This window comes from Mastigoproctus giganteus, chromosome 5 (assembly GCF_048544385.1).
Source record: "Mastigoproctus giganteus isolate SK-2022 chromosome 5, ASM4854438v1, whole genome shotgun sequence".
NCBI classification, from domain to species: Eukaryota; Metazoa; Arthropoda; class Arachnida; order Uropygi; family Thelyphonidae; genus Mastigoproctus; species Mastigoproctus giganteus.
In genome coordinates, this window is record NC_143579.1 from 101,818,187 (window position 1) to 101,840,346 (window position 22,160).

The window sequence follows — 22,160 nt, forward strand, 5'->3', positions numbered from 1 at the left end:
GAAACCTTGCCCTGCTCAATCAGATTAAAATTCTCGAAAATCTGCTACTAATTCTTTAAATGCCAATCTTCGGGTAATTCTCCAATGGGGCAAAGACAACTTAGTTGATTTCAACCCTTCTAAAACTCAGTCTCGTCTTATATCTCACAAAAAGGATTCTTCTGCTCCTATGCTTATCTTTGGTGACACTCTGATTTCTAGGTAAAATGATATATCTCTTTTGGGGATTACCCTGACTTCTAATCTCTCTTGGCACAAGCACATTACAAATATTGTTTCGTCTGCATCTAAAAAACTTGGTTTTCTCTTTCGCTCTCGGCGTTACTTTTCTTCCAAACAGCTGCTCATTCTGTATAAATCCCAAATCCACCCTACCATGGAATATTGTTCCTACATCTGGGGTTGTGCCCCCAAAACCTCTCTCAGGCTTCTTGATTCCATTCAGAAGAGGGCAGTTAGGTTAATTAATGATTCATCTCTAACATAGTCTCTCCACTTGCTGTCTCATAGTCGTACTGTTTCTGCTGCATGCCTCTTCTACAGATACTTCCATGGGCACTGTCCGTCTGAATTGGCTTCTATAATTCCCGCTCTCTCTTTCAAAACAGTCCAAACACGTGCAGCCACCAGCCAACATCCATTTACTGTCCAACTTCAAATTCACTGAACCAACTTTTCATCTTCCTCGTTTATTCATTCAACTGCTATTTTCTGGAAGAACCTTCCTTCATACTTATTTCCTGAAAATTACAGTCTAAGTCCAATGTCAACAAATATCTTCGTTTGTCTTCTCAACCTTCAACCCAAGCACGATACTAAGTACTATAGGTTCTAATACCTCTCGTGTTTGGGGTTTACATAAAAAAAAAAAAAAAAAAACTGCACTGCTCAGCGAACTTCATATTTGACTGCACAATTACCACCAGGTCTTTTTCACTTTCCACTTCCCTGAGTGTAGTATCACACAGTTGGTAGGTTTCTCTTCGGTTATTGCTACCCATATGCAGTACTTTGCATTTGTCAATGTTAAACTTCGGTTGCCACTTCTCCGCCCATTTGCCCAACTTATCTAGACAGGAGTAGCATACTGTCTTTACTGTCATTAACAACCCTGCCAAATTTGTATCATCTGCAAACCTGGACATTTTCTGATGATCTGGCTTTTAGGAAGATATCGTTTCGCAATGTAATAATTTCAGTTAAGTAATATTTTCTAGATATAGAAAATATTACTTAGTAGATATAGTGTAGCTTAATTTTCAGCACTCACCTCATAGTAATCTGCTTAGTTTGTTGAAAGTTTCCCCACGTACATAGTAATTATGAGATTTTAACAACTTAAAGAAATTATAAATTTAAAAATACTAAATTATGAGCTTTAAAAATTTGCCTAAGAAAGGAAAGTGCACCTTCCATTCTATGGTTGTTTAATTAAAATTATGTATTAAAATAAAATAAAATAAATTAAAGTAAGATAAGAAGCTAATAGCCGTGCACGAACTACTTTTGAAACCATCTTCAGTTAGCTATAGTGGGAAGAGAAGAGTGCGCGAAGTGTGTTACATACTGGTTAAGTTCCCGAAATGCATTTCAGTGCACGTGGAAACGTTATACGTGCTAAATTCCAAATAGTGGAAAAGTCGGTTGGAATCTTTTTGTTTAATATGTTAAACGATGTGTGGCGCTTAAACCGCTCAATGACAAGGGCTTCATTTTGAAGAATTTTATAACTGGAATTCAGTTTAACTACTGTAATAGCTGAATCAATGAGTGGGTTATGATTATAAGATTGAACATGTGTTAGTTCTGTACTTGATAAATTAGATTTGAAGATATTAAAGCGGTAGTGTGCACGTGTGTTATAAATTTTTGAAGTCCCAAATTTTGCTGTTGTATAGCCTATGTAACATGCTTGACAATCTGATTGACATCTAATCAAATATATAATGTTATTATAATCTTGTGTCCCATATTCAAACTGTGTCTCTCGACAAGAACAGGCGGAATATGGCCAAAGTAGCTCTTGCGCCAAAAAAACCCAACAACAACAACCCATATTCATATGTTGTCTTGTATGAATTAAATTTAGAACTTAATTTATTATAAGATGTAAATATTAATTTTATCTGTGCTCTTAAAAATCTGTTGAAGTCATCTAGCATATTGTTGATCAAATGGGAAGGCAATAAGGGGTTTGTGTATCTTATTCATGTGGTTATTAATTTTGCTGGGGTTATTAGTACTATTATAAACTTTAGTAATGGTTTCTTTTATTAGTTGTAATGGGTATTTCCTGCCGATAAATTTTTTGGTGAGGTATTGCAATTCTGCGGATAGGTCTGTTTGTGTGTGACTATATTTGATAGCATTATATATCTGATTATAGAGAACTGCTTTTTTTGATGTATAGAGGATGGTGTGAGTAGTAATGTAAGAACTTACTTGTATGTGTGTTCTTTCTGTATACTTTGGTGCCTAAAATTGGACTGATTCTGTATATAGTGAGATTTAGAAAATTAATTTTATTATCGGTTTCTACTTCGAGGGTAAATTTGAGTCTCTCATATGTTCTATTAAATGTCTTAAATAAAGTGTCGACAAAACCGCTACAGACACTTTATTTAACACATTTAATAGAACATATTTTTTTAGTAGAACTTTAGTAGAAATTTAATAGAACATCAACAAATATTTTAATTTCATTCAGCAAATTTCAAAATCTCTGTAGAAACTCCGACTCATCCACCTCACATCTGTTTGTAATATCAGATCTGGTTCATTTTCATCGAGTTGCATTTTGAAGTCTCCTACGAAGAGATTGTTCTCTGCTTCATGATTTTGAAAGCTATGTCCATAACACTTTAGTATTTAATCTTTTGCTGGCTAACACTTGTTGGTGGACGATACAATGGTAACTCAAAAAATCTTATAATTCATCATCCTTTTGGCACAACGTGACGAATCCATTAAGATGCCCTGTCATTGCTTTAGCTCCATCTGTTATTGATATGAGCTTAAATGGTGGTAATTTTATTTTTTTCTAGAGTCACTATTAGGTGGAAAATCCGACTGGTATTTACCATAGAGTGCACTGAAGTGCCTTCTAAATTTCCTTTTTGGGTATAGCCACGGAAGCATTGCAAATCAAACGACGACATTTTTCTTTTATCATTACAAAAAAAAAGTATTCTAGTTCCCACTCTTGATGAAAATGATACGTTTTATTCTTTTTCGTAGTATTCATTTTAAATCAAAGGGTATTAAATTAACGTATAAGTACTGCCCAGTTATTAATATTAAGTAAACTAAATAAGAATTCGACACATACACTATGCTCTCCACATCGTAACTGTGTGAATTTTCACTAGACAAATTTAAAATTCATAGTGATCAACCAAAATTAAAGCCACGATCGACTGGTAAATCGTGATCGACCTGATGGCCACCCCTGATATACTGCAATTGCCATTTCTTAGTCCATAACAACATTTTACAAATGTTTGTTACAGCCTAAAAATTATCTTAAATTTCTATTGTCTTTGTGTAGCCTGATAAGTTTCAGTTTCCTACGTATTTGTGTAAACCATATTTTATCAACATTGAACTTTTTAATAGCATCATGAAGGGAGTATTAGCAGTCATGAAGTCTGCTAATAATCAATAACTTGTGTATGTACAGAATGCCACTTAAAGCAACACAACAATCCTCTAATTAGCATTAGCTAAAATGCAAACCCTCTAATGTACCTTTAATTTTCTTTTTATTTCATTTATATTATAAATATGAAAAAATACTTACAAGGATTTGTGCCAAGAAGTCCCTTAATGCTTGATCCACAATGGATTTCATATCATTTTCACTATAATATAAAGAGCAAAATTTTAACTGATAAAACAACAATCAATATCACATTAAGAGATAACTCATTTAGTGCATATGTTGAAAATTCCCATGCATTTGCTATATACCTTTGACATTTGTTGAACTATGTGTTTGAATATTTTAGTAACATCCAGACACTTTTGTTGAAACCAATTCAAATGTATTCACATTAAAACAGGCAAAATAATGCACGTATAATATGGTTAAAAGCTTCAGTCTTAAAAAAAATTAAAACAATGTTTTTCCCCCTGAATTAAAATAGACTACATTCCTTGTAGTCTATTTTAATTCAGGTAATTATCCTAATTTACATTTGCATAATTTAATACAGTTGAATTCCCAGATATGACAACCATAGGCCTGGTCCTGGCATTTATCTGATTCCAAGTATTATTATAACCATACAAAGAAAAAATAAAAGATACTGCATTTAGACTACAGCTTAACTTTTTTTTAGGACTGTACAAGTGAATCCTACATTGAGAGAAAAGTAACATATATATATATATATATATATATAGTAACGAATGGGCCTGGAGTACTGGGGTCCATAGTTCAAATACAGATATATACAGTTATACCCAGTTATTTATTAACAAATAAAGTACAAATAAAAGTAAAGTACAAAACCACGTGTTCCGAAAGCTACTGGTTTTGTACTTTACTTTTATTTGTACTTTATTTGTTAATAAATAACTGGGTATAACTGTATATATCTGTATTTGATATATATATATATATATAATAAAGTGAATTTTGTTAGAGTACAGTAAAAAAAATAATAATAATAATAATAATTCCTTCCCCTCCAAAATATACTGCAAACTAAACTCATGTCAAAAGTTTTGCATGAGTCCAACTATCAAGTTTCCTTAAACAATGCAACCTTTTCCACAATAGATAATGATCTGTAGTTATTTTTTTGAAATATCATAATCCTCTGGGCCACTTGCTTTTCTTTTAGGTTGCTTCGGCAAATTCAAAAGAATCAAAATTACTGCATCAATGCTGCTTACACACAAAACAACCTAAAAGCTGTTTAATATTCAGTGAATGCATTATGCAGCTTAATGCTTCCTGTAAAATCACGAGACCCAGAAACAAATCACTAATTACACTGGTAGGCATCAATTTCCTCCCTGAAAGAATTTTGACTGATTCTCATAGGAAATATATGTTTAAAAACTTAGATGTCTGCTTAAAAACGTTCTCTCACCCAGTTTTCAAATATTGTAGATTAATGAAAAATAATGAATTTTGTAGTTGGATCAAACCAACTACAAAATCAAAATTTATAGTTGATTTGATCATCTTTTCCATCTATTTATTTTTATTTTTTATTTTTTCTAGAACATTTGGGAGATTTCTATAGCATCCGGTAGCTTTCTACAACATTCGAGAACATTCCGGAACATTCTTGATTATTGTTACATGCGGAAGAAAAGTCAGGATGTTTCTGGAAGGTTCCAAAACTTTCGATGGAATTCTCTAGAAAAAATTGCAAGCCTTCTAAAAACTGTTATCAGTTCCAATAAGACAAACAATATGTTGCTGAAACCAAAAATAGCACAATCTACTACAGAAATTAAATATTCTTTGTTTCATGTTCAAAATGTTTTTTGTCTTAATCATGATTATCAATTATCAATCAAAATTAATGCAAAATGATTTCTTTTTTTGATTATTATTCATCTATTTATTCTTTCATTTTTTTGGCAAAAATTGTGTATATGCATATGTTTGAATTTTCATGATCTAAACTGGAAAGTGGATGTGACTATTTGCTTCATATTTGTATTTTATATATGTAATTTTTTTTCAATTTCAGCAAAACTAATAAAAATTTTCATGAAAATAACATGTTAAAAAAAAAAACTTTTATTTTCAAATCCTTCTTTAAAAAAAATTCATATTTAATAAGTTCAGTTCATCCTGCTATCTACTAAGTTATGCACACATTTATTTCACACCTAGTCTGACATTATAAACATAAAAATTCAAAGTTACGTGCACAAAACTCACACATCGCCAAGTTACACTTTTTCTCACTAGAATTATTTCAGTTTATGGTGTCTGTGAGCACGTACTTTTAATTTATTACATAATTTTTGTGCATGTGTGTAAAATTTAAATACAGTTCCTATATACACATGTTCTTACTACCTGTACTATAAATAATCAGCAAAAAAGGATGATAGTGTTTCAAGAAAACAGAATGCAGTAAACTGACATAAAAATGCAAGTTCTAAAGTTATGCTAAAAATGGGTTTCAGTATGGATTTGGTCATTGAAGAAAACTAAAAATTCAATTCAACTCAACTCAAAAGAAATCTGAGTGGTTATAGACTTATTTCAGAAAGGCAACCAATCCTATATTTATTCTTTAAAAAAAAAAACGATTGATGGTACCTGATTGGTGCCCAATCAGGTACCATCAATTGTTTTTGTTACATGGGGTTCAAGCACTATAAGGCTAAAAACCCAAGGAAATTTTAAACAAATTGTGATTTCACAATATTTTAAGAAAAAAAAAATTAATAAATAAAATACACACACACTGAACTACTGTTAATATCCACACACCTGCATATCTACAAATAATCTATTAGCATTAGTTGAGACATATGATCCAAGAAAGCAACCATATAGAGCATCAGACAAAAAAAAAAAAAAAAACCCTTCCCATTTCATCCATCCAAATGTTTGTCTAATTCTGCCTTGAACTTATTTAAGTTGTTGACCTCCACTACGGGTGGAAGTTTGTTCCAGCAATCTACTACCTGCTGGCTAAAGGCAAACTTATGCACATCTTTTCTACAACTGTCTTTCTTCAATTTTAATCTATGCCCCCTCAGGTTTGCAATCTGAGCAAGCAGAAGAATCCCATCAGCATTAAGCCTGCTCAAACCATTCAAGGCCTTATACATCTCAATCAGATCACCTCGCAGGTGCCTAGTTTCCAGATGCCGCAACTTGCAGAACTTAAGCCTTTCTTGGTAAGAGCACCCTCTGTTCCTCTCACCAATCTTACTGCCCTTTTTTGTACTCGTTCTAGCAACTCTACATCCTTCCTAAAACGAGGCCTCCAGACCTATATGCAGTACTCAAGGTGTGTGGCCTGACCATTGCCTTATACAAGGGGATAATCACCTCCTTGTCTCAGCTAGCAAAATTCCTATACAGTAGACTTTTGAAATAACGGCACCTTCAGAGTTCGGGGTGCCGTTATTTTGATTTTTTCAGTTATCTAGAAAGTTTTATTTTTAATGCAGAAATAACGAGGCCAAATAAGAAATAGAGAGATTAAGAATGCAATTTTATTAACTGTACATAAAAAAACAAACATGTTGATGAATGAAATTAAAATTATAATATATCATGTTTTGTTTTCTTTATTATATCAAGTTTAGTCTGTGCAGGTGGCACAGTGGTATCGTCACCGTCCTCACTTAGTTTGTCTCGTTCTTTCTTGAATTTACTTAAGATATCAACTTCCAATGAAAAATTTATAGTAAACCTTAAAGTACTGTATTAATTACTCAAATAATAATTTAAAATAGCTAAATGCACAAGGCATAATACATTAAGAGTTTAATATCTATATAATATTGGTGTGTAGATACACCATAGACAACTCTTAAAAAACTACAAAGTAGTTGTTGTAGGCATCATTTGCTCTTTCTCATATTGTGCTCTGCCTTCACGACGAGTTGCCATGATATTGCACTACCTGGAATAAGTAACGCTTCACTAATAGAGAAGACTATTGTTACTTATTCTCAGTGAGTACCACCACCCAGACATGTTTCAAGGCTATTGGCCTACCATCAGTGGGTGGGTGGGCAGGTACCCTGGTATTGCAGACATGACGACCCAGTTGTGAAGATAATCACACAATATGAGAGATGCCAAAAGGTATATATGGCAATATTTAAAATAACTAAATGCACAAGGCATAATACATTAAGAGTTTAATATCTATATAATATCGGTGTGTAAATACACCATAGAAATGATGCCTACAACAACTACTTTGTAGTTTAAGAGTTGTCTATGGTGTATCTACACACCGATATCAAATAATAATATATAGCAATGGCTTAATTTATCAGTACTCACCTCATGAGATAAGATGAGTACTCAAAGTATTCAAAGTATTTTATTAAAGTTTTGCAGGCTCCAGGGTTTCCCCTATCCGCCGCTAAAAGGTAACAGTATACACTGTGTACAATTTAAAGCAATTATATACAATGATAATGATACATAAAGGCTATTGACAATGATAATGATACAAAATAAACTCTGGGCTTTTGAGTCCAGCAGCCTGATAAATACATCAGATTAGAGAATCCAAAAACGGAAAAGTCTACAAACAAGCCAAAGTGATCAGTCCCCAACAACCAGCTGAGTGTTACAAAGATTTATGCTTCAAAAGAGTAGTTACAATTTCTGGTTTCCAAAACAATAGAAAGGGCCGTAAACCCTTCCATCTAAAATTCAAAAAACCCAGTAAAGTCTTTCCAACCAACCAACCAACAGACAGAGATCTTTTACTATCAATTAACATTAAGTTAGTATTTTACTGAACCTCAGGAGTAAGAATTCTTTTCCTCTGTTTAAACATTTTCTCAGCATAGGTGGAGAAGGCAGCATAATACTCAGGAGAGTTAACTAATCTTGGCAGTTCAGAACAATCGAATACATTTGTGAGAAGTTGAAAGTCCAATCTTAAATTATCATACAGAGGACAATGAAAGACAAGGTGCTCAACAGTTTCTTGAGCACCACAACTGCAGAGAGGAGTGTTACTTAATCTTAATGAGAACAATTTAAAAGTTAAGACTGCCATGACCAATAATAAAAAACGTAACATATAAGCCAGGATTGAACCAGTCCATTTTCTTATCATAATCGGCAACCTCAGGTAAAAATATTTTAAAACCATTCACAATCGCAGGAACATTTTTTCTTCTACAATATAAAAGATAGTGTAACATTACTTCATATTGGATTGGCAATCGATGACTGAGGAACTGGAGAGCAGCTGTATAGACAGTTCGACAAACTCTACTTACAACGAGAAAAAAAAATCTTTGTGCTTGAGTAAGATATTTTTGAACAAGGGAATTACCAATTCTATATCCCAAGGCCTCAGCCGCATAACACACAATTGGTATAAATATACAAGAGTAGTATAATTTAATAATTTCTTTACACCAAAAGTACTCTTGATAATTTTAATAATTTTATAGGTTATAGCTTTTATTTTCTGAAGTACATATTTTGCATGATAATTAAAATTAAGACAGTCATCCAAATAAATTCCTAAGTATTTATGCTGCCTAGTACTCCTAATAATTTCTCCATTCAGATTACTAACAGGTGGTCTATTCATGTCAAGGAAGCCCTTTAGCAATATTTGTTTTGTTTTATTAGTCGAGATTTGAAGTTTATGTGTTTGACACCAGATATTCAAGGCAAGCAAGATTGCCTTATGCTAAGTGTCCACAAACTGGTCATCAAGATAGATTCTGTTGAATATACAGAGCAACCGATCCACAGATTCAGATAAAAGATGTTTGATCATCTCATAATGGATGTCATCTAGCCCGATGGCACTCACATAGGATAAGGCCTTGAATGAGTTGAGCACGCTGAATTCTGATGGGATCCTTCCACTTGTTCAGATTACAAACCTAAGGGGGCATAAATTCAAATTAAGAAAAGACAGATGTAGAATAGATGTGCAGAAATTTGCCTTTAGCCAGCGGGTGGTTAATTGCTGGAACAAACTTCCATCTGTCGTTGTGGAAGTTGATAGATTGAATAAATTTAAGGAGGAACTGGACAAGCATTTGGAGGGAATGGTGTGATTTTTTTTTTTTTTTTTTTTGGCTGATGCTGCATAAGCTCATACATTTGCTTTCTTGCATCACATGCCACTACCACTACTATAAAGATAGTGCCACTTTCAATTCACATTCTGCAAAAAGCTGATTGTATGTCTCCCAGTTATTAGAAGATAGAGTCAAATGCTGCTTTTCAGCTTTTAGTTTCAGGGCCAAAAACTCATGAAGGTAAGATGCTTCAGAAGACACTTTAGCAAATGTTTCCCCTAAAGTGTTAGCAATTGCGGTTGGATCTGCAATTGTACATCCATTATAATCTAGGATTGATGTAGTGGATAATGTGTATCTGCCCTTCGTTTTCTGGACTTTGTCCCCAATGAGATTACGTGATGCTGTCTGGTGTGGAAATTTGGCCACCAGAACAAAGTGACTTGGTGCAATTTATGTGCTTGGAATTTTCCATTCAGAATCCCACAAGTGCAATTTTTTAATTCATCCAGTTCATGAGTGTCTGAAACCAACACATTCAAGCGATTTAGTAAATTAAATCTTATTGGTCGAACAATGTATATGTATCTACTTCAAGTTGCAATAAAGCCTCTTTGAATGGTTTAAGGAAGCACAACAGCATCTACAGGGTCTCAAGATAAACGCGAGACAATTCTTACCTTCTTCTTGGTATTCTATTAGCATTATATTACTTTACTTTTATTAAAAATTGGGAATAGTCTACAAAGCCAGAACCAGTGACAATGTCAAAGGGTCTGATGTTTTTGCAACACAGTGAGACATGTTTTAGTCACTTCATCCTCACATACATGTAAAGGTGGATGTAAGGGTTTCTCTATGCTACTTTACCAATCCCTGGTTCTACAAGAAGGATGACTTAAATGTGAAATGAGTTTTTTTGGCAGAGTAACTTAAAACAAGTAATATAAAAAAAAAATTTTTAAAGTCAATTCCTACTTAGGTCAACAAAGAAAAATTTTATTTTAGTTACTTTTTATTAAATAATTACAATTAATATAAATATGTATATACATATGACAGAATCACAATATTAAGTGGCAAAATAGAAAGCGAATTTCCTTGCAATTTTCCATTTTCCTTTCTATATATGGTGTTGGACTATTATTTTTATTCACATGCTTCATTTTCCATTTTGTTCCCTCCTTGACTCAGACTAGAACCCAGAATGAAAAAAGAATCTGAAAAAAATTTTTTTCCAGCGATCTACACGCTTCGCTACTGACGGTATTTATTCCTAAATTTATAGGAGCTCACATCTGGTGAGTATGAGCTTGGCACACCCAGGGTCCTGAGCTGGATATCATCATTCTTCTCTTTCTTGGTGATTTCCTTCTACATCTCTCTCTCTCTCTCTCTGGGTCCTAGGGTAAATTAATTTTTTTTTTGGCTGGTGCAGTATAAGCCTTTCCTTGCACCATATGGCTAATAATAATAATAATAAATATCTTATATAAGAGAAATTTTTTTCTCCCATATAAAACTAAAATTAATTAATTAAATTTAATTAGTGAATTAATATTTGAAAAAACTGTATTAACATCAAGTGTCATCCACTACAAGTTTAAAAAAATGTACTTGAACTTGAGTGGATGAATAACAAAAATTTATCAAAAAATTATTGATTTTCGCAAGAATTGAACTTGCATTCTTCACCTTCACGTGAAAAATACTGAAATCCTTACATTTTACCAATTGAGCTACTGCCTGTTGATTTCAATTTTATTCCTAAATTTATATCCTGCTAAATATCTTATATAAGAGAAATTTTTTTTTTCCATATAAAACTAAAATTAATTAATTAAATTTAATTAATGAATTAATATTTGAAAAAACTGTATTAACATCAAGTGTCATCCACTACAAGTTTAAAAAAATGTATTTGAACTTTGAATAAAATGTATTTGAATAAAAAGTATTTTATTAACGATTGAAAATTTGAACAAGATATATAAATATATATAGGGAGAGTGTGAACTAATAGTAGAAATTGAAAAAGAGTGGCATTTTATGCACTGAATGGTACCAATTTTCTCTTCAATAGCTGCAACATGTATTTTACAGAACAATTTCCATACCTCTTCTTGGTATAGAAATTGTATTGCCAATTGTATGGAAATTGGTATTTCCATACCAATTCTTACCTTCTTCTTGGCATTATATTACTTTACTTATATTAAAAATTGGGAGTAGTCTACAAAGCCAGAACCAGAAAAAAGCCAAAAAAAGAACTTTCAGGATGTTCTTTTTCTGTCAAAATATATTCACCACTTTTTAATTTCTTTTTGATTTCATCAAAATTCACTTTGAGGGGTGTGCATTCTTTTGCATATTTTAAAAAAATAACTAAAAACTCAAAACCTATTTGTATATATTGTTCACATGCTCAATTGCAACATTAACCCCAGGGGCTCACATCTGTTGAGTATGGGCTTGGCACACCCAGGGTCCTGAGCTGGATATCATCATTCTTCTCTTTCTTGGTGATTCCCTTCTACTTCTCTCTCTCTTGGAAATAACTCGGAAATTTTTTTTTTGCTGGGGCAGCATAAGCCTCGGGCTTCCCGGCACCATATGGCTAATAATGATAATAACAAGGGGGCTTTGCCCCCTGCTCACTATGCTTGCTTCTTTTGATAAAATAAAATACTTACAGAAGCTTTCAACACTGTGTGTGTGTGTCTTCCTCAGCTATGAATACACAAATACATTATGATATCTATATAATATCGGTGTAAATACACCATAGACAACTCTTAAAGAAAAACTAAGATGTGAAAGGCATCATTTCATCCGTATCTCATAATGTGCTCATCCTTCACAATGAGTTACCAAGTATTTCACTACCCCGAATAAGTAAAGCTTCACTAACAGAGAAGGCTACTGTTATTTTCAGTGGGTGCCACTGAAAATAACAGTAGCCTTCTTTATTCTTAGTGGGCACCACCACCCAGATGGACCGTTTCAAAGCCAGTTGGCTTTCCATCGGTGGATGCCTTTCAAACTACGATCATAGTTTTTCTTTAAGAGTTGTCTATAGTGTATCTACACCAATATTATATAGATATAGAATCTTAAAATATTATGCTTTGTTGCATTTAGTTTATTTAAATAAATACGTTATATTTAAATAATAAATATGTTATATATATGGAAATCAAAAATGGTACCGAATGATCGTGTTAGATAAACATAGTGGTGACCACACTTAAAGAGAAGCTTGTTTTACCACAGTAAAACAAGCTTCTGTTACACATTTTTGTATTTGTTACAATATTACACGAAACCCGCTCCTTCTTCTCCCATTGTCTGAATAAATACCATTAGGAGGAAAATTATTTCAATGTATAGAAAGATAATAATTCCTGAATGCAAGATTTCCATACCACAACTGATCCAGAAATCAGCATTGTAAACTCCTGCTACTAATAAGCTGTGAAACGCAATTAGAAATCAAAATTTTCCCATAAAAAGTCGCCAAATAAAATTTTATAACATTAAAAATATAAAATTGTTACTATACAAAAGAATATATATATATTTCTTCTTCATCCACATGTCCTTTGGCTGCAACATGAGTCAGGGAACACTCAGACTGAACTGCTGAGGGTGTAACATTAGTGGGTTATGAACATGTTGCGATTAGTCTACTCTTGTGCTTGTTCTTGTGGTGTGGTGTGGTGTTTTCTGGCGCAAGAGCTACTTAGGCCATACTGCACCTTCCAAATTAATTGAGTTACTTATGATAACTGCACGGTGAGCAGTTAGAAACTGTCATACATTTTTATGTGTTTTATATAGAAAAAGAATTCAGAGAGATTTGCTTCTTTACCTATTATGCTATTCAGAGAGAGAGAGGTTGCTGTAGATCTGAAATGAAACTAAAAGACATTCGTCGGGCATTGCTGAACAAGTTACATTCAAGGAGTATAGGTTTTACTGTAAGTGGCTGCAAGCAGTGTGCACACTGCAGAGGATAATTTCCTGTAAGCAGATAGAGATGTGTGAAGTGAGTGTGACCTATACGAGTTCTGGCCAAGATAACTTCTTTTTTTTTCTATTTTTACGAAGGCTAGAAGTCCATAATTGTGGTTCAGGTTTTATTTGAAATAGCTTGTTATTTGTTTGCATTTTCCACAGAAGTGTCCATTGTTCCATAGATGTTCTCCGTATGTTATGTCTATAATCAGGATATGGGACTAGGTTATTTGTTGAGGATATGATGGAAGGATACTTAGCAGCACTGTCTGCACATTCATTTCCTGGAATACCACTGTGGCTAGGGGTATTCCAGGAAACGGAGGTGGTAATTGAGAAATTAGATTTAACAGTTGCTGAATTGTACATGATTGATTCGGCGGAAGATAAATTGAGGCTAGTGTCGGTGTGATACCATTACTATACAGGTAGTATACAGCTTCTAATGGTGTTTGCGTTGGAATGTGCCTGGAGAGCTATACTAGTGGGACTCCTGGTTCCACTAGTATAGCTACTCCTCCATGGGGGCTGTTAGTTTCAGATCGATCTTTTCTGAAGATAGTATAGTTTTTGACTGAAATGGATATTTCTGTTGTTAGATTTGTCTCTTGCAAGCATATGGCAGCAGGATTGTAACAGTTAATTAGTTCATAGATATCATCAATATAGCTGCGAAAACCTCTGCAATTCCATTGTATGATTTGTTCCATTATTTGGTTTTGTGAGCGGAAGAGGAGTCTGTTTGCTTTTTGTGAGAGGCTTGTTTATATCTGTCATGTTTTGATTTTTCTTTTCTTGAAAAATTTGGGCGTTTTGAGTCATTGCCTTCTTCCATATCATCTGCATGTATTTCAAGCAGATCTTCTGAGTTGGTGGTATCATCGGTGTCCATGCTTGAGGGGTGAGATTCCTTCACCTCAACTGGATCTAATTTTTCTGCTGCATGACAATGGGGAAGTCTCTGGGATGGAACTGTCAGTGGCGTATTACTGCATTGATCGACTGCCTTTGATGGATGTTGGACCGAGAGGACTGATTGAGCCCAGTCTGAGATCGATGTATCTGGAGGGATGAACACTTCTGTCTGACATGCTACTGACTGGTGACTATAAGTAGCAGAAGCATAAGTGCATTTTGGATTATTTAATCTTACTTGTTTTCTTGCCTCTTGGTAGGAAGCTTTATTTTCAACTTTATACTTTTGTATCTTTTTCCCCAACTTCCAGAGGTCGCAGTCTTTGGAGTATGCCAGATGGCTGCGCTTGCAATTTGGACACTGTGGGGTTGGTGCCTTACATTCTGTTTGTGTGTGAGTTTTACACCCACAGTTTGCACATGTTGCGTCTCCACGGCATGCTGTCTGGGAATGGCCAAATTTCTGGCATTTAAAACATCTTAGGGGGTTCGGAATATATGGCTGAACACGACAGTTTAAATATCCTGCCTTGACTGAAGCTGGTAGGTTTGGAGAACTGAAAGTTAAAATTATACTCTGGGTAGGAACTAAACTGCCATCTTTTTGGATCATGATCCTCTTTGCCTGAGTGACTTTTTGTTCTTTAAGTTCCTGGCTATTTCATCTTCAGGAACGTTTAATAGATCCCATTCAGTGATCACTTCCTTTGAAGAATTGAGGGTGTTATGTGGTGTGATTTGAACTGGGATTCCACTCAAGGATGTCAGACTTAATAGTTCAGAGTGTCGAGAATTGGTGGTCTCTATTAATAAATCTTCAGATCGGAGACATTTCACCATTTTTGGTGAACCTGCAGCATGTTCGAGGCATCTCTAAATGATAAAGAGGAAGAGCTTGCTCACAGGTTGTGTTGACAGAGAATGAAATCAGGAATGCTGGTAATTACTGTCTGCCAGTCTGTCTTCATTCTCTTCAATAGAGAGAAGTCATGGTCAGTGTCGTGAATGTCATTTGCTTGAGAGCTCTTCGGCTCTAAGCGTGGAAAGTCAGTTGTTTCCATCTCTGCTCCTTTTTGCCCCAGGGGTTGTCTTATCCCCCAGGTTACCGGCCCTGCCATGTGGAGGCAGGAGCGGTGCAACCAGTGACCAAGCAGTTGTTGAAGTAAATAAAGGGTTAGTAATGAATATATAGAATAAAAAAGAAAGGTAGATTTCCTCTCTCGGTTCTTACTTTTGTCCTTTAAAGTACAGAACCTCTTCAAGTAAACAAAAGAACAGGTGACGCTAGAAAAGAATCAAAACTATAACACTTTGGGAGAGCACTATATATTCGCAGGAAGAAAATCGCTTGTCACTATCGCTTGGCACTCGGGGCCTACTCTTGTGCAAATCAATTCCTGGTATTTCATACGAATAGCAGTTTGTTCCCAAATTTCTTAAAGCATTTCTAACAGGTTGTCATTAACTCGCTTTACAAATCCCCTACAACTTGAAACTTGTTGCCATATTTGAACATGCTGTCAACTATAGCAGTTCAATCCCTGCCCATACATATGAGAACTCAACTTCTTCAATGCAAATAAGGGGAAAGTGAGGATTACCATACTAATTTGTTTCTATGATTCTCTCATTTCCTGGCCAAGGAAGTTCAACTTGATTGTGTTTCACCTGCAAAAATAGTTCCCCATTTCAACATGCGCTTCTTTGGATCAATTGAATAGTATGCTTATAATAATATAGGACTTGCTCTTTCTCTAGCACCAATTGGGTATTTCTAGTCCACGCGTTGTCCTTGATTGCAACACAAACAGTGCCAGTAACTTTATATTCTACGTTTTCTCTATTAAGAGCTACCTGCTAACACAAATAACTATTTCTTTGAGAGGGAAAAAAAAAAAATGGCTCGAGGAAGCCTATAATACTTTCAATGTGTCATAAAATTTGAACCCAAATTTACCTGAACGTTGTCTGTGCTAATTGGCCCGACCCAAGCTCAATTATGGTTTGTGCTACCAGGCCTCAACCTGGCCTGAAGGACAAGTCCGGGCCTATGCAGACCTCTACCACTGGATAAAGAACATCCCATCCCATCCCTGTAAAAACATCTCTCCTATTAACAAACACAAACCAGACTGAGAACTACACCAGGAACCTTGCAGGGCAAACTGATTGGCAAAGTTCTCACATGTAGACCTTCCTGTCGTGTCAGGCAGAATTGTAAAAACATTCAATTTCAATCCCAAATCATGACTTTTTCTCAACATTGCCCTGTACTTGTTAAGTAAATCCTCAGATCTCTTACTATCATTAATACCAAAAATATTTTGTGTCTTTAAAAAAAAGATGACAGCTGCTCTACAATATTTTCAACTTTACCTTCAGGCAGACATATCCTGTTCCCATTCCACCAGTCCTTTTTTGCCTAATATATCACCTATTTCCCTGACAACTGAGTCAGCAACTATACTACCTCCTGTGGGACAGAGTGTCTCTACCATGGAAGATATCGTCCCGTTGTCTGAAGCTAAAGCACAGGCTCTAGCACTGAGTTGGGCAGCTGAGTGCTTCATGTCTCTCTCTCTTTTAAACCTTTGAGGGTATCAACTTTATTCTTCAAGCTCTCATATAAGCACATCAGAATGCTGAATTTGCACTTAATCTTCTCGTGCTCTTTGCAATGCACACAGCATTCCTCCTTTGACTTTAGCATGTCCTGCTGAAGGTAGCTTGGCAAACGGGAAGCAATTAGAGCACAATATAATCCTGATTTGTAGTAGAACTGTCCTTGCAGTCTCTCCCAAACCAAAGCATTCCAACATCTGGTGAGTATGGGCTTGGCAAACCCAGGGTCCTGAGCTGGATATCATCATTCTTTTCTTTCTTGGTGATGCCCCCCTCTCTCTCTCTCTCTCTCTCACACACACACGGGAGGGGGGGGGTAACTCGGGAATTTTTTTTTTTTTTTTTTGGCTGGTGCAGCATAAGCCTCAGGCTTCCTTGTACCATATGGCTAATAATAATAATAATAATAATAAAAACTATTCTGAACTCTGCTTTCTTGCTCTAGTCTGAAGCATGATTTTAGTCTAAATTTAATTTAAAAATAACTAATCCCACTTATCTAACAGCAGTACAAACTATGCTTGTTGTTATCTTACAGCTGGGGCATAAGGGAATTCAGTAACACATACAGATACATGATGCCTGTGCTATTAGTGTCTCCAAAGAAGAAAAGTCTGCACACTTTGTGACACCTCATCACATAAAAGGCCAAATTCCACCATGATTAGTTTTGCAATTATGCAGCGTGTACATTTTCCAGTTGGTGAATAATATAAACTCTAAGATATAAACAGATTAAAAAAAAACTTGAAGATAGATAAAAACTTGACAGAACTCTTATCATTTGGAAGTAGTTTCAGGTTTGTATCATGTACTCTATTCACACAATTAATGTTTCAGTTTTGTAAAGGTTTATAGAGGTCTATACATGTCCATGCATTCATCGATATTCTCATGGCAACCCATATACTGCACAATGCCTTAATATCTCCTCAATTCCTAGCCATTCTCTGCAGTCTATTTCATTTTCAATTAAACTAATACATGAGAATTTGTCCGGTTTTTCATCAATTAACTTATCGGTATGTAATTTTTTTAAAAATTACAGCTGTGAATTACAGGCTCCGAAAAAACGATAAGTGTTTGCCTTTTTATTTAGTTAATTGTTATTTTATATTGTACTTTATATGTAGTCTTATAGTTATAGTTACGCTGGTTATTTTTATTTTTAATTTAGATAAAGAGTTTTTGTAGATTACTACTTAATATATGTAAAACCATTATGTCGTTCGAATCTTACAGCAATTGTTTTTGTATAGAGTGAGTAGTAGGGAATTCAAATTTTTAATTGTGGTAACTATGTAGCTCTAACGTATAATTATATAGCGTAATACTCATCACTGCATTTAGGATTCTATCAGATAGCGTAGTATTGACAATTGATTAATTTAATTTATTGATCATATTAATTTAAAATATCATGCCCCAGACTAGAGCAGCAAAGCAACGGGTGCAAAGTGGCAGCAGTGCTGTGACTCAGGGGAGAACTGAGGGGGCGATTCTCCAACGCATCACAGCCTAAAAAAATGTGCAACTTGTGAAGTGTTTGACGAACTATCTGGAACAGAACATGATCTAGCCAAGAAGGATGACTGTGTGTGTGCCAGGTGCAGAGAGTGTCTAGAAATTAGGAATCAACTCAGCATTCTACTGGGCGTCTATGAGAGCTTGAGGTGTAGGGTAGATGCCCTCGATGAAATTAATATGAGGGGGCCTGTCAAGCTCTCAGCCGCCCAACTCAATGTCAGAGCTCACTCCTGGGTATCAGGCAACACAGCGGCAATCTCCAAGGCAAAATGTGCTGGTCCCAAAAAAACTAGTTATTGTTGGTGACTCTATTGTCAGGGAGTCGGGGAATAAATTGCGTAAAAAAGGATAGATGGAACAGGACCGGGGTATATCTGCCAGGGGCAAAAGTTGATGACGTTGTAAAGCATATATCACCTTTTAAGGGCACAAAAGGTGATATTGTTGTACACGTTGGCACCAATGACATTAAGAGTAGGAGATCTGCAGATTTACTTAACAAGTACAGTCAATGTTGCAAAAAAGTCGTGAGTTAGGGTTAAATTTGAAAGTGTGTGCAATTCTGCCCAGACACAATAGGAGGGAGTACATGATGAGAGCCTTGTCAATAAATTCGGCCCTGAAAGGAATGTGCAAGGCTCAAGGGGCAGAATTTTTTTCAGCGTGAGCTGTGCTTGTTAACAGGAGAGACTGCTTCTACAGGGATCGGATACACTTCAATAGAAAGGGTGCAAGAATATTTGCCGATGCTATCGAGACAGTGTTAGGTGGGTCAGAAAACTGCTAGCTTGAGGGGATTCACTAAAAGGTTAAAAGTAGCTGCAGGCAGAGGTGAAGGTGATTCTTGTACAACTTCTATTAGAATAAGTAGCAACCTGGAGCGAAGGGTGCTGGGGGTTAAAGGGCCTGATGGCAGTCATCGTGAAACAGGTGGGTATATGGGATGTGTTAGGGTAACTAACAATAAGGATAGGTACATGGATACATGTACATGACTAGAAGTATAGTAAATAAATTTGATGAATTTGAAGCATTGGTCAAGACATCAAAGGCGGATATTGCTGGGATATCAGAGATGTGGTGTTACACCGATATTAGGAATGTAGAATTGGAATTTGGAAAGTACAATGTGTACAGAAAGGATAGGAAGGGAGGAGGTGTCATGCTGTTAATCAAGAAAAACATAAAATCAAAAGAAGTGCATCCAGTTGATATAGATGAACAGTGCACTGCTGAGTCAGTTTGGTGTGACATAAGCACTGCAAAAGCAAATATAAGAGTAGGAGTGTGTTATAGGCCTAATGACTCGAATGAGTACAATGAACAATTGTACAGAGAAATTCAGAATGTCTTATAGAATGTCAGAATGTCTTATAATGGGGGATTTTAACTTCCCAGATATTGACTGGAACTGATGGGTTGGTCACTCACACACTAGTAAGATTTTTGTGGATTTATTGGATGACTGTTTTCTGCAGAAGCATGTTCGAGAGACAATCAGAGAGGGTGTCTCAATACTCGTGATCTGGTTATCAGCAGTGATCATTCGTGTATTAAGAATTTGCAGATAAAGGAACCACTAGGTGGCAGTGATCACAGTGTACTGATGTGAGATTTACTTAAAGATATAATTACCATCAGGGGTAAAGGAATGGGTTTTTGCTTCCGTAAAGGTCTCAGACAGTTTTTAAATTCTGTACAGTGGGATCAACTGACGATGTTACCAACAGGAAATTCTAAGTGGGAAGCATTCAAGGAATTAATCGTGGAAGCTGCTAAATGTTTCATGCCTATTAAGAAATATTGTTCAGGGTTTAGGCCTAAATAGTTATCAAATGAACTAATGGGACTCGTAACAGAGAAGAAAAATGCATGGGATGCATATAAATTATCAAGCGACTCAGAAGCCTATGGCAGATATAAGCTGGTCTGTAATCAGGTCACAAAGGAGGTTAGGCAGGCGAAGGCAGATTACGAGAAATCTTTGGAAAAGGATGCTAAGAAAAACAGCAAGGATTTCTTTACTTATATAAACTCTAAAAGGAAGGGGATGAATCTGATTGGTCCACTTGACATCGATGGTTCGACTGTTGATGATCCTGCTCAGATAGCAAACAAACTGAATGAGTATTTTGCATCTACATTCCCACATGAAGAGTTATTAAGGTTTGAAAATGGCAGAAGGTTTTCAAATTGTAGCAGGGTGCTTAATGATTTTGTAATAACTGAGAGCAAAGTGCAGGAGAAATTGTTGAATTTAAACATAAGAAAGGCACCTGGGGTGGATGGGATCTATCCAGTTATTTTAAAGGAGGCGGCAAAGCAACTAAGCAAACCCTTACCATAATTATGAGAGCATCCTTGGACTCAGGAGAGGTCCCCATGGACTGGAGATGTGCAAATGTATTTCCAATTCACAAAGGAGGATCGAAGGGTGACACGAGTAATTACAGACCAGTTAGTTTAACTTCTGTTCCGGGTAAAATAATGGAGTCACTGGTTAAAGATGCATTGCAAGATCATCTAGACAAGACTGCAGCAATAATTCAAACACAGCATGGGTTTGTTAAGGGAAAGTCTTGTCTGACAAATTTGATAGGATATTATGATGTGGTTACAAAGGAACTGGATGCAAAAAATAATTTTGATATCATATATTTGGATTTCAGGAAAGCTTTTGACACTGTTGCGCATGGAAGTCTATTGTACAAATTGGAGCAGAATGGTATTAAGGGTAAGTTGCTACAACGCATAAAAGGATGGTTGAGTGGGAGAAGACAGAGGGTGGTAATTAATGGTGCTGCTCTTCGTGGACTAATGTTATTAGTGGAGCCCCACAGGGTTCAGTGTTGGGTCCACTGTTGTTTTGTATATTTATCAATGATACTGATGAAGGTATATCAGGCTTAGTGTCGAAGTTTGCAGATGAAACAAAGGTTGGCAGGGTTAATCACAGTAATGGCAGTGTGCTACTGCAACAAGATCTAGAAAATTTGGGCAGATGGGCTAAGAAGTGGCAACTGAAGTTTAACCTTGACAAATGCAAAGTACTGCATATGGGTAGAAGTAAGCCCAGAGAAACATACCAACTGTGTGGTACTACACTTAAGGTGGTAGAAAATGAAAAAGATCCGGGAGTAATTGTGCAATCAGATATGAAGTTTTCTGAGCAATGCAGACAGGCTGCCAGGGCAGGTCATTGGGTTTTGGCAATGATATATAGGAATCTTGCTAGCAGGGAAAAGGAGTTGATTGTCCCTCTGTATAAGGCAATGGTCAGGCCACACCGTGAGTACTGCGTACAGGTCTGGAGGCCTCATTTCAGGAAGGATGTAGATTTCCTTGAGCGTGTACAGAGA

At 35.6% G+C, this 22,160-nt stretch overlaps 1 protein-coding gene across 1 annotated transcript in view; it reads right to left on the bottom strand.

The window, feature by feature from the left end:
- Window positions 1-22,160, bottom strand: part of Hpr1 (THO complex 1-like protein Hpr1) — a 384,568-nt gene that overhangs the window by 310,469 nt on the left and 51,939 nt on the right. The window contains exon 3 of the mRNA XM_090373371.1: window positions 3,800-3,860. Coding sequence (XP_090229497.1) covers window positions 3,800-3,860 — 61 coding nt within the window. The remainder of the gene's footprint in view (window positions 1-3,799; window positions 3,861-22,160) is intronic.